Source organism: Chiloscyllium plagiosum, unplaced genomic scaffold (genome assembly GCF_037043375.1).
Source record: "Chiloscyllium plagiosum isolate Xiang-an unplaced genomic scaffold, Cpla_swu_hap1 HiC_scaffold_9, whole genome shotgun sequence".
Taxonomy (NCBI): Eukaryota; Metazoa; Chordata; class Chondrichthyes; order Orectolobiformes; family Hemiscylliidae; genus Chiloscyllium; species Chiloscyllium plagiosum.
The window spans coordinates 45,857,987-45,871,793 of NW_028270147.1; the positions used below are offsets into that span (position 1 = coordinate 45,857,987).

The following is a 13,807-nucleotide window of genomic DNA, read 5'->3' on the forward strand; positions in this document are numbered from 1 at the left end:
GTGTCTATTTATTCTATCCATGCCCTTCATAATTTTGTAAACCTCTAAGGTCACCCCACAGCCTCTGACGTTCCAGGGAAAACAGCCCCAGCCTGTTCAGCATCTCCCCATAGCTCAAATCCTCCAACCCTGGCAACATCCTTGTAAATCTTTTCTGAACCCTTTCAAGTTTCACAACATCTTTCCGAGAGGAAGGAAACCAGAATTGCACACAATATTCCAACAGTGGCCTAACCAATGTCCTGTACAGCCGCAACATGACCTCCCAACTCCTGTACTCAATACTCTGACCAATAAAGGAAAGCATACCAAACACCTTCTTCACTATCCTATCTACCTGCGACTCCACCTTCAAGGAGCTATGAACCTGCACTCCAAGGTCTCTTTGTTCAGCAACACTCCCTAGGACCTTACCATATAGTGTATAAGTCCTGCTAAGATTTGCTTTCCCAAAATGCAGCACCTCACATTTATCTGAATTAAATTCCATCTGCCACTTCTCAGCCCATTGGCCCATCTGATCAAGATCCTGTTGTAATCTGAGGTAATCTTCTTCACTGTCCAATACACCTCCCATTTTGGTGTCATCTGTAAACTTACTAATTATACCTCTTAAGCTCGCATCCAAAATCATTTATATAAATGACAAAAAAGTAGTGGACTTGCACCGATCCTTGTGGCACTCCACTGGTCACAGGCCTCCAGTCTGAAAAATAACCCTCCCCCACCAGCCTGAAAAACAACCCTCCCCCACCAGCCTCTGTCTTCTACCTGTGAGCCAGTTCTGTATCCAAACAGCTAGTTCTCCTTGTATTCCGTGAGATCTAACCTTGCTAACCAGCTTCCCATGGGGAACCTTGTCAAATGCCTTACTGAAGTCTATATAGATCACACCTACCGCTGACCTCATCAATCCTCTGTTACTTCTTCAAAAAACTCAATCAAGTTTGTGAGACATGATTTCCCACACAAAGCTATGTTGACTATCCCTCATCAGTCCTTGCCTTTCCAAATACATGTACATCTTGTCCTCAGGACTCCCTCCAACAACTTGCCCACCACGGACGTCAGGCTCACTGGTCTATAGTTCCCTGGCTTGTCCTTACCAACTTTCTTAAACAGTGGCACCTCAGTCAACCTCCAGTCTTCCAGCACCTTGCCTGTGACTATTGATGATATAAATATCTCAGCAAGAGGCCCAGCTTCCCTAGCTTCCCCACAGAGTTTTAGGGTACACCTGATCAGGTCCTGGGGATTTATCCACCTTTATGCGTTTCAAGACATCCAGCATTTCCTCCTCTGTAATATGGACATTTTTCAGGATGTCACCATTTATATCCCTACATTCTATATTTTTCATCTCCTTTTCCACAGTAAATACTGATGCAAAATACTTGTTTAGTAGCAAGAGGACACTCGAGCACTGCTGAACCAGCACATGACTCCAAGCCATTGAATGCCATTATGGTTGGGGTCCTTCTTCAGTTCAGCAAGTTTTGTTCAGTTTGAGCTGAAAGCTTCTATTCAAATCCAGTCACACCAGTTTGAAAGGGGCATAAAACGGGATGGGGTTCTGGTTTACTAATCTGGGATCACTGATCGCCTCCCTTAGATTCTTACAAACCCAAATTTTAACAATCAATTGAAACATTATGTTAATTAAAACCTCATTTTACCATTAAAGAGAGCAGAATTTTTAAGAAGCATCATTGTATACTACCTACAAGAGTCAAGTCTGTGGCACTTCAGGTGGTTTAGCTACAGAAAGAAGAATGGAAGATTGGTAATACAGGGTTCATCAGTTAGAGAAACAAACAGACATTTTTGCAGCTGGAGGGATAACTCCAGGGTGAAATGTTGCCTTCTTGGTTTTAGGGTCAAGATGTCAGTGGTTCCAGGTCATTCTTCTGGGGAGGGTGATCAGCCAGAAGCTGTGTTCCATTTGGTACCAGCTACAGAGTATAATAGTATATGGTTTTGCAGTCAGAATTTAGGGATCTAGTTAAATTAACAAGCAGGACCTCTAAAAATGAAGATTATTCCCAGTACTACACAATACAGAAACAGGAAAATAAAACAGCTGAATGTGTGACAAGAAAGATGACAGAGGAAGGACATTAGATTCCCAAGATACAGGACTGATTTCTCGGGGAGATGGCACCTGTACAAGCCAGATGGATTGCACCCAAACAGAACTGTAACGGAGTTCCTTGCAAGGCATTTTACTAGTGCTGTTAGAGATATTTTATACTAAATCTGTAACAGTGAAGGAACCAGGAACATTAGAAAGGAATACCAAGGCACACAGAAATACTGCAGCTTTGTTCTGAAATAAAGCAATAGTTCCTGTTCTCCTGCAATCTTGAGCTTTAGGAAAATCATGCAAATCTGCACTATTTAAGCTAATAGGGTTAGAATCACATTATAGCCAATACAGATAAGGAAAGGGTGCATTCTTCAAATAATGGTCTAAATTCTTCAATCACGTTAAAGCCAATTCACATTGTTCTTCTAAACATGTTTCATCAGAGTCTAGTGGAGAAAGAGGGCATCTCGGAAGGTTTAAAGTACAGAACTGATTTTGCTGGAGCAAAGGAAGGAGGATGTAATTACACTGGCCAATATAGTCTATAGACCACCAATCAGCAGGAAAGATTAGGTTTAAATGTGAAAGGAAATTATAGACAGGTGCATGCATTACAGAGCAGCTATAGTGTCAAACTTAAAATACCCAAATACAGACTGTGATAGCGGTAATTAAGAGAGAGAAACAAGCATTTTTAGATTGCGGTCAGGAGCATTTTCCATAGCAGTATGTGAAAAGTCCAAGAAGAAAAGGAGGTATTACTACACATGGTTCTTGGAAAGAAGGTGGGCCATGCGATCAAATGCCAGTGGGGGAACATTTAGGGGACTGTGATAAATGTATCAGAAAGGATAATCCAGTGCAAATATAATAGACTGATGGACAGCTGAAAGCTCCTGGGAAGTTGAAAGGTCTGGAGATAGACAAACCATGACCAAATGGACTGCACCCCAGAGATGTGAAAGAGATAGCGGAGGAGATCGTACAAAGATTGGTAATCCTTCAGGAATCACTAATCAGGGAGGGTTCCAGAGGACATCCACGCTTAAGGGAGGCAGGCAGAAGACCGGAAAACTACAGGCTGGTTAGCCTGACCTCCGTTGTTGCTAAGATTTAGAGACCATTATTAAGAATAAAATTGTAAATATAGCAAACTTTGTTTTAACTGGCAGCTTGATGAACCTGCACTTTTAGTAAATTGGCAAAAATTATAAACCTGACACACAAGTTTACTGTTTTATCATAATCTCCACAATATCAGAGTCATGAGTTGAGGGCAAGAATGAGAAGGCTGTCAGCTGGTAAGTTTTAAGTGATTTATACTGTAAATAGAGTAGAATGATGTGTATACCTCCTGCATTACATTTCTATTATTTACGGTGCATTTTTACATTATGTGGACCCCTTGATCAACCGGTACACCCTTGGTCCCAGAAATACCAGTTAATAAAAGGTTGCTGCATTTGGAAGTGCATGGTAAATAGGAGTCAGCATGGCATCAAGTGGGTGCCATGCCTGACAAGCCAGTTAGCATTCTTTGAGGAGGTAGTGAGCAAGTTAGACAAAAGAAAGCCAGTGAATATGATCTGTATGGGTTTCCAAAAGCCTTTGACAAGGTGACGCACAGGAGGCTGCTAATAAGGTAAGAGTCCATGGAATAAGGGGCAAGGTAGGGTTAAAGGGGTTTTTTTTTCCAGAACAGCAGCTGGTGACGAATGGAGTTCCACAAGGGTCAATGTCGGGACCACAACTATTCATATTATACTGTGACGATACGATGGCTTTAAGAGGTGTATTTTGTCCTGTTTCGTTTTGAAGACAGATTTTAAAGATAGAAGTGTCAAGCCATTTGAATCCAATAGCTTGAGGCTTTAGGGTTGTTTTGTTTTAAAAAGTAGGAACAATAGAAGCAGCCTGAATAGGTGGGGATCAAGTTCCCATAGAACCAGGATTTTTAGTTCTACGTTTTCAGTAGCAATACCTGCTGGGGTCTTGAAGCTGGTTTTGGGAGTTGCATAACATCTCTCCCTGCTACTGAGTTTTCTCCTGATGTTTTTCCTACTGGACTGGAGGACTGCATATGAGACAATTTATTTTACTGCATTTGCCTTTACAAAGGGTGCGCGTATAGGATGCAACTATACTAGAATAGCTATTGTTTAGTTATAAAATAATCTATTATTCTGTTAAGTTTTCCCAATAGAGTCAAGTTATTCCAATTCCTTCTTTCTTGTGTATTTTAACCATAGTGTATAAATAAAGTATGTTTTGCTTCAAGACTGGTAGTTTGACCAATCAAATTCCATCTGGCACCTGCCATTAAAATAAGGAAAAAGTAGTTAGAGTCTAGACCATATTCTTAATATATTTTGTGGTGGTTTGGTCTGGTCCACAACAATACCTTAACCATTTGGATAAAAGGAACTGAGGGCATTATGTCATCCATGAATGTAGCAACAAAGATAGATGGAGGGCCTGGTAGTGTGAAGGAAGCAGGGAAGCTGCAGAAGGATGTGACCAGGCTCGGAGAGTGGGCAAAGAAATGGTAGATTGATACATATATATGAGAAGTTGTGAGGATATGTGCTTGGTAGGAAGATAGAGCTGTGGACTATTTTCCAAATGGGGAAAGGCTTCGAAAATCTGAAGCAGATAGTGACTTCGTTCCAGATTAGTTTTAATAAACCAAATTCAAATCCTACAGTCTGTAGGAAATCGGGATTTGAATCTGGGTTCCCAGAAGACTAAGTTGCTTGATTAGTAATCTAACGATTATACCACTAAGTTATCGCTTTCACTAGTGATGTTTTAGATCCTGAAATCTAATTGAAAAAGAAACTCCCCCCTCCAGTCCTCTTCCAAATGATTTTGTTTCTATGATCTCTAGTCATTGGCCCACTCATCAGACTGCCATTCCTATTTATTCTAGCAAAACTTATCACCTTGAAACCTTAACTGGCTGAGGATTCTGGGATTGTATTCATTAGAGTTTAGAAACTTGAGGGGAGATTTAATAGAAACTTCCAAGATTATGCATGGCTTAGAAATGGTGAATGATGGGATTTTGTTTCTGTTAGGCAGGGAGACCCGTGGGCAAACCTTAGAATGAGAGGAGGTAAATTTAGAATGGAAATGAGAAGACAGTTCTTCAGCCAGAGTGGTGCGCTTGTGCAATTCATTGGCCCAGAGCACAGTGGAGGCCGGTATATTAAATGCCTTCAAGGCAGGGATTGATAAATTCTTGATCTCGTAAGGAATCAAGGGCTGGGGGAAGAGTGCGGGTAAGTGGCGTTGAAATGCCCATCAGCCATGATTAAATGGCGGAGTGGACCCGATGGACCGAATGGCCTTACTTCCACTCCTATGTCTTATGGTCTCTCAGTCTTAATTCAGTCAACTTATTAAGTTTTGCATTCTTTCACCATAACTGAGCTCCCTCACATAACATCCTGATAAAACACTTCTACATCCTTTAAAATCTGCACATCTTTCCGGAGATGCTGGCCCATTTTGCCGACAGTAACAAACAGAAAATGCTAGAGAAACTCAGCAAACCTGGCAGCATCTGTGGAGAGAGAAACCGAGTTAAATAATTTTAGTCCAGTATGACTCTTCTTCAGAAGACGACTAATGGACGTTTATTGTTCACAATGCTCCAGACTAAAATGATGTGGAAAACCAAAACAAGGAGCATAGGCATAAAATCAGAGTCTAAGTCATTCAGGTGTGAATGGATAAATCAGAATATTCACAGAGGGTAGTGCAAACTTTCAAGTCTCTCTCTCCTCCAAAAGGCTAGATCAATTGAAATTTTTCAAGATTGAGACAGGTAGAATTTTGTCTTGCAATGTTACCATTGGATAGGGAAACAAAGGATAAATGGAGACAAAATAGTTACCAGCCATGATTTAACTGGATGACCTATGGCTACAAGACAACCTCACAGTCAGTCTCTGTAGCATTACTGTTAGTGGCAAGGAATAGGACCAATTAAAAAGAATGAGTTTTAAATTTTTTCAACAATCAAAATCTTGGGATTGTGACATTCCCACTACTGCACTTGCAACACTTGTCCACACTTAGACCTCACTACATCCATCAGTTTGCTGCTCGGTTTCAGTCATTTATCCTTCCCTGGGCAGCAACTAGAAGCAAACACAAGGTGATACAAGCTTTCCTTGCGACCAGTGATACTGTGCATATGCTGATGGGCAGACTGAACGGTGACTTCAAGGTCCCAGCACACAATGACAGCAGTAGCACAAGTTTCTTGTCTCTGTGCAGTGGCAGGACATACATAGTGTCATAGCGTCATACAGATGTACAGCATGGAAACAGACCCTTTGGTCCAACCATTGCCGACTAGATATCCCAACCCAATTTAGTCACACCTGCCAGCACCCAGCCCATGTCCCTCCAAATCCTTCCTATTCATATATCCATCCTGATGCCTTTTAAATGTTGCAATTGTACCAGCGTCCACCACTTCCTCTGGCAGCTCATTCCATACACATACTATCCTCTGCGTGAAAAAGTTGCCCCTTACGTTCTCTTTTATATCTTTCCTCTCACCCTAAACCTATGCCCTCTAGTTGCAGACTCCCCCACGCCAGGGAAAAGACTGTTTATCCTATCCGTGACCCTCAATTTCATAAACCTCTATAAGGTCACCCCTCAGCCTCTAATGCTCCACGGAAAACAGTCCCAGTCTGTTCAACCTCTCTCTATAGCTCAAATCCTCCAACCCTGGCAACATCCTTGTAAATCTTTTCTGAACCCTTTCAAGTTTCGCAACATCTTTCCGATAGGAAAGAGACCAGAACTGCATGCAATATTCCAACAGTGGCCTAACCAATGTCCTGTACAGCCGCAACTTGACCTCCCAATTCCTGTACTCAATACTCTGACCAATAAAAGGAAAGCATACCAAACATCATTATAATGAAATGAGAAAACACCCACGAATTATACGGAGTATTGTATTACTCAACACACTTTCAGAAAGAAGGCATAATTACTTAATGACTGACATATCAAACATTTAAACAGCAAAATAAAGTTTGAATGGCCTATTTTAAGATTTTAACCCTCCAAAGCACATTGCTGTTAAAAAGAAAAGGAAAGTAACTTACAACTTGTAAGGACAGTATGGCAAGTTACACAAACTCGAGCCTCTTTCATGTCCATATAATGGAGTTTGCATTTCAGACTGCAGCAAGCTGCACAAAAAACCTACAGAACAGAGAAAAGATGTCAAAAAAAGTTCACATGACAATCATCAACTGCATTAAGCAACAGTAGTTAAAAAATACGGCTAGAATTCACTGAACATTCCAACTTTCATCATGTATACAACAAAAAGATGTACATAATGAACTTAAACTGTACATTGTTAAAATTGAAATGAAGTAGTTCAGTTAGAGACAAAATCAAAGAATAGTAGTGGATGTTTTACCCACTGTAGCAATGTCATACTTGTTACTGAACTCTTCAAGTTAATCCCACTTGCTTCAAAATAGAAAGTGCACATAGAAATAAAATTGTGGGACTGCTCTTAACAACATTGTTTGAACAAAATAAATCACCTCACGATCCATCTGAAAAGATTGAAACATCACTGAAACGCCTACAAAAACTGGATGGGATTGAACGCCAGTGACAACGCTGAATTCCGAACACAGTATCTAGTGGCCTAATTCTCCCAAAATAATTAAGAGCATACGTTTTCTCCCTTTTAGTTAGCCTAAGTAAAAACTGCCCAAACTGTCTGAAAATCAGTCCAAAAACTAAAATTGAAAACTTCAGTGGAGTTTCTTTTAAAAGAAATGTCTCCCCTTAATACTAATCAGGTCTACTCAGTTTATACATTTAGTTCAAATATGGAGCAAGTGGTATTGTCACTCATGCACACTTAGTGTATTTGTTCAAAAGGTGTGGCCAATTAGCAATTTTAAATTACCAGGAAATTTTAAAAACTGAAAAATTCTTAATACACTAAGAATGTATCTATTCAATTTCCAAATCAATTGTACTTGTGCATATTAATGTTAAGGAGACTTCAACTGAGTGAGAAAAACATTGATAACTGTCAAGTAGAGATTTGATTCAAGTGGAAATTCATTAAAACATTGCTTCTCATACTCCTCCCCCAATGTTTGCAATAAGATTTACTGCAAGATACAAATGCTCCCAAACAAGAGATGAGTGGGATGGGATAAGAGACAGATAAAGAGGCCTACCTGCAGTGAGACCATTAGCAGACAGAGATCATGAGCAGAGGGTGACAGATGTGGAAAGAGAGGCCGACTGGACAGTAGGATTGATGAATATTTCTTATTAGGCAAATGTAAGGTATTCAGTTTGTGTTTAGGTCCCCAGTATTTTTCATTGCTCTTTTATTAAAGCTAGTTAAGTGTTAGATTGATATAGGTTATTTTAATTAAAATATAAAGAGCAAGAATCTATAGGAATTAATTTACAAATTAAATAAATAAGATAGTGATGGCAGGTGATGTGTCCCTGTCTCAGCTTCTGGAAGCTGCTGGACACCAAGGTGATCAAGAATGAATACAACTGTAATAATTGTTGGCAACTTTAAGAATTCTGTTTAAAGTTAAGGAGTCCAAACAGCAGACATTGTGACACATCAGGAAAAGGGTATCTTACTTGAACACTGCTCCAGGGGGCAGTCACAACCTTCAAATCAAGTAACTCAAATTTGGTCAGTAATCAAGGACGTGAGCGTACGAGTACAGGTTAGACAGGCATGGAGATCCCAGGGATTATCTACAGCTGTCCAACGGTTATGAGCCTCTTGAAATTTGTACAGATGAGAATAGGAACTGCAGGAAAGATGAGGGAACTGACCATGCCAGAGTGATATAGGAAGCCATTCAATTGAGGGGAGGAAATAGGAAATGGGCAATGTAGTGGTGGTAGGAACAATATAATTAAGGGGATAAATACTGTTCTTTCCAGTCATGAGCACGAGTCTCAATGGCTGTGCTACCTGCCCAGTGTCAGAATTAGGGTCAAGGACATCACCTCAAGATGGAGAAGAATTCAAGTGTAAGGGAAGGATCCAGTTCTCATCACCCACATTGGAGCCAATGGCATTGACAGGACCAGAAAGGAAGCTAGCATATATTTGGCAGTACAGAGTGTCACGACACAGCGGTGAACCCTTCTGTTAATTAAACCAAACACCCAGAAAAGCTCACCTCTCAATCTGTTAAAATGAGTGACAGAACTCCCAAATTCCACTATTTAAGAAAATGATATCAATTTATTCATTAAAAGTGAACATTAAAACTATTCACAATTCTAAGCCACCCCCCCCCACTTCTCTTAACTGCTTATTACCTGCCTCCAACTCTATAAAAACATACCATTCCAATAAAACACATTACAATTGAATCAACTTAATTTCAAATCCATACAGCAGCAGTTGTCTTCAACGTCTGTCTTCTTCTGGCTGAAGATGATCTCCCTGGGTTGTCATTTTTCTTTTTACTGCGAATGTTTCATATGAAAAGGTACCTTTGATAGACAGTGTTTCCTAATTTCTTGGATTGGTGTTGATGGCAGTCGCTCTGATTTTCAAAATGCCTACCTTTTTATATCCCCATCATTGGATCGTCTCGTTGGTTCGATGTTGGTAAAACAATAAATTCAAACTACAATAGGATTTAGTATCCTGGGGCATAATTTAAACTGATGAGTTAAATTTGAATTGCTGTTAAAACAGCAATCAACTCAGGTATCCATTTCACAGCCAACTGGAAAATATTTAACATTACAGAGACGGTCTAGTCACATGACACAGGTGCTTGTAAGCATTCATTCTTAAAAGAGTTGAGACACCAAATGGCTGCTTCTTATACTGTATGATTCTACGAACAGTTAGGAGCTAAAGAAAGAAGTGGAACCTTCAAAGTAGTAACCTCTGAATTACACCATGAACCACAGGAAAAACTGGCAGACTTTTTTTTAAAAAGAGATAAATTTGTGGCTCAAAAGATTGGTGGAGGTGAAATAGGCAATAAAATTATGTGGAGAAAGTGAGGTCTGCAGATACTGGAGATCAGAGCTGAAAATGTGTTGCTAGAACAGCGCAGGTCAGGCAGCATCCAGGGAACAGGAGAATCGATGTTTCGGGCATGAGCCTTTCTTCAGGAATGAGCCACGGTGGCACAGTGGTTAGCACTGCTGCCTCACAGCGCCAGAGACCCGGGTTCAATTCCCGCCTCAGGCGACTGACTGTGTGGAGTTTGCACATTCTCCCCGTGTCTGCGTGGGTTTCCTCCGGGTGCTCCGGTTTCCTCCCACAGTGCAAAGATGTGCGGGGCAGGTGAATTGGCCATGCTAAATTGTCCGTAGTGTTAGGTAAGGGGTAAATGTAGGGGTATGGGTGGTTTGCGCTTCGGCGGGTCGGTGTGGACTTGTTGGGCCGAAGGGCCTGTTTCCACACTGTAAAGTAATCTAATCTAATCTAAATTTATGGGGCATGGCACAGTCCTGGGGTGGAAGACAGTTGTTCTGCTGGGACAGGTTTCACTTGAACTATGCTGTGACTTATACTCTGGTGATGGGCTATTAGAATCTCTATAGTCCAGATGGGCCTATGAAAAGAGGAGAGGGAAATGTATGCTTGGCAGCTTTACAGGACAATTATTTGAATAACAATACCCAGAGAGAGACAGGACAATGTACAAGTATAGAAAAATATGTCAATGGGGGGGTGGGGGTGGGAGAGGAGAATGGGAAACAGAAAATTGAATGGCTCTTTACTTGAACGCACATAGTGGGTGACCAAAATAAATGAATTAACAGCAAGTTACGGGCATGAGCTTACAGCCAATACATAGTTACAAGTAGATCAAAGCTGGGAACTAAACATTCAGAAGTATTTGACATTTTTTTTTTAAAAAAGAAACAGCGTAGGCAAGCATCAAGAGAAAGAGAGGGCATGCGCTGAAAGATGGTGAGGGGGGGCAGGGGAGCAGGAGAGCAAGAGTGCAGGACAGTGCAAGCACACAGAGTGAGCGTGAACGCATAGAGAGCGTGAGCGCGAGTGCATAGAGCTCTCATTCCCACTCAATTCTTTACTAACTCATGCTTACTGCATAACGAGCATTCGTTCATTCATTCAACTGCATTTTTGTTGAACATTTTACTATTACAAGATAGACTAAATTGAAACCCACATTTCAACCTATTTCTGCTGCTTCACATCTTCACCCCTCATCAGACCTATTTATATCAAAAGCCACCTCTGAGTAAATATCAAAAGGCATTTAATCTATCCAGAAACAACATGTTCCCCGATATCACATCTCCATGACTTAACTAAAGCTTTTGAAACATAATACTAATCAGATATTCCCAAACATCTCTTCAGACCTAAATACATGTAGAACATCAAACAGTTTCCCCCAACTAGTATGTACCTGTTAAATACATATTAAACTGGCCACGAAACTGGTTACCAAAACAGCATTTCTATGAAACTTCATGAATAAATGAAACTCCCGTCAGCAAAATCTCTCAAACCAGCAGCGGCAATCAGTTTAATACGCTTAATAAAAGTATAGAGGGTATGCATTATTTCCAACATATTTAGATCATAGAGTCAGAGAGATGTACAGCACGGAAACAGACCTTTGGTCCAACCTGTCCATGCTGACCAGATATCCTAACCCAATCTAGTCCCACCTGCCAGCACCCGGTCCATATGCTTCCAAACCCTTACTATTCATATACCCATCCAGATGACTTAAATATTGCAATTGTACCAGCCTCCACCACTTCCTCTGATAGCTCATTACATACACGTACCACCCTCTGAAAATGTTGCCCCTTAGGTCTCTTATATCCTTCCCCTCTCATCCTAAACCTATGCCCTCTAGTTCTGGACTCCCCGACCCCAGGGAAAAGACTTTGTCTACTCATCCTATCCATGCCCCTCAATTTTGTAAACATCTATACGGTCACCCCACAGCCTCCAACGCTCCAGGGAAAACAGCCCCAGCCTGTTCAGCATCTCCCTACAGCTCAAATCCTCCAACCCTGGCAACATCCTTGTAAATCTTTTCTGAACCCTTTCAAGTTTCACAACATCTTTCCGATAGGAAGACCAGAATTGCACACAATATTCCAAGAGTGGCCTAACCAATGTCCTGTACAGCCTCAACATGACCTCCCAACCCCTGCACTCAACCCCTGCACCAAACACCGCCTTCACTATCCTATCTACTTGCGACTCCACTTTCAAGGAGCTATGAACCTGCACTCCAAGGTCTCTTTGTTTAGCAACACTCCCTAGGAGCTTACCATATAGTGTATAAGTCCTGCAAAGATTTGCTTTCCCAAAATGCAGCACCTCACATTTATCTGAATTAAATTCCATCTGCCACATTTCAGCCCATTGGCCCATCTGGTCCAGATCCTGTTGTAATCTGAGGTAACCCTCTTCGCTGTCCACTACACCTCCAATTTTGGTGTCATCTGCAAACTTACTAACTGTACCCCTTATGCTTGCATCCAAATCATTTATGTAAACAACAAATTGTTGAGGACCCAGCACCGATCCTTGTGGCACTCCACTGGTCACAGGCCTCCAGTGTAAAAGGCAACCCTCCACCACCACCCTCTGTCTTCTACCTTTTGAGCCAGTTTTGTATCCAAATGACTAGTTCTCCCTATACTCCATGATATCTAACCTTGCTAACCAGTCTCCCATGGGGAACCTTGTCAAATGCCTTACTGAAGTCCATATAGATCACGTCTACCATTTTGCCCTCATCAATCCTCTTTTTGACTCGTTCAAAAACCTCAATCAAGTTTGTGAGATATGATTTCCCATGTCAAAGCCATGTTGACTAGCCGTAATCAGTCTCTGCCTTTCCACGTTTTTAAATTGTGGTACCACAGTAGCCATCCTCCAGTCTTCCGGCACTTCACTTGTGACTATCGATGATACAAGTATTTCAGTAAGAGGCCCAGCAATCACTTCCCTAGCTTCCCACAGAGTTCTAGGGTATACCCGATCAGGTCCTGGGGATTTATTCACTTTTATGCATTGAGATATCCAGTACTTCCTCCTCTGTAATCTGGATATTTTTCAAATTGTCACCATCTATTTCCCTACATTCTATATCTTCCATCTCCTTTTCCACAGTAAATACTGATGCAAAATACTCATTTGCAATCTCTCCCATTATCAGCGGCTCCACACAAAGGCCGCCTTGCTGATCTTTGAGGGGCCCTATTCTCTCCTAGTTACCCTTTTGTCCTTAATGTATTTGTAAAAACACTTTGGATTCTCCTTAATTCTATTTGTCAAAGCTATCTCATGTCCCCTTTTTGCCCTCCTGACTTCCCTCAGAAGTATGTGCCTTTACACACTAAGACTTACTCGATCTATCCTGTCTATACCTGATATACGCTGCCTCCTTTTTCTTAACCAAACTCTCAATTTCTTTGGTCATCCAGCATTCCAATACCTACTAGGCTTTCCTTTCACCCGAACAGGAATATACTTTCTCGTTATCCCATGTTAAACATCACCTCAAAGCATCATTGAGACAATCAGAACAAATGCATTCTGGATGGGAGATGTCAAATGTTATGTCTGGGAATTTTTCACAAGCATCACTGGTGAATAAGCAGCCAGACTGGGCTGGTGGCACATGGTGGAAGAACAAATTCAACCTCATCTCA

At 41.2% G+C, this 13,807-nt stretch overlaps 1 protein-coding gene across 4 annotated transcripts in view; it reads right to left on the reverse strand.

The window, feature by feature from the left end:
- LOC122554333 (zinc finger FYVE domain-containing protein 9-like) overlaps window positions 1-13,807 on the reverse strand; it is a 117,408-nt gene that overhangs the window by 47,331 nt on the left and 56,270 nt on the right. For all 4 annotated transcript variants that reach the window (XM_043699190.2, XM_043699191.2, XM_087990600.1 and 1 more), the window contains one exon: window positions 7,219-7,318. In XM_043699190.2, the coding sequence (XP_043555125.1) occupies window positions 7,219-7,318 (100 nt within the window). The remainder of the gene's footprint in view (window positions 1-7,218; window positions 7,319-13,807) is intronic.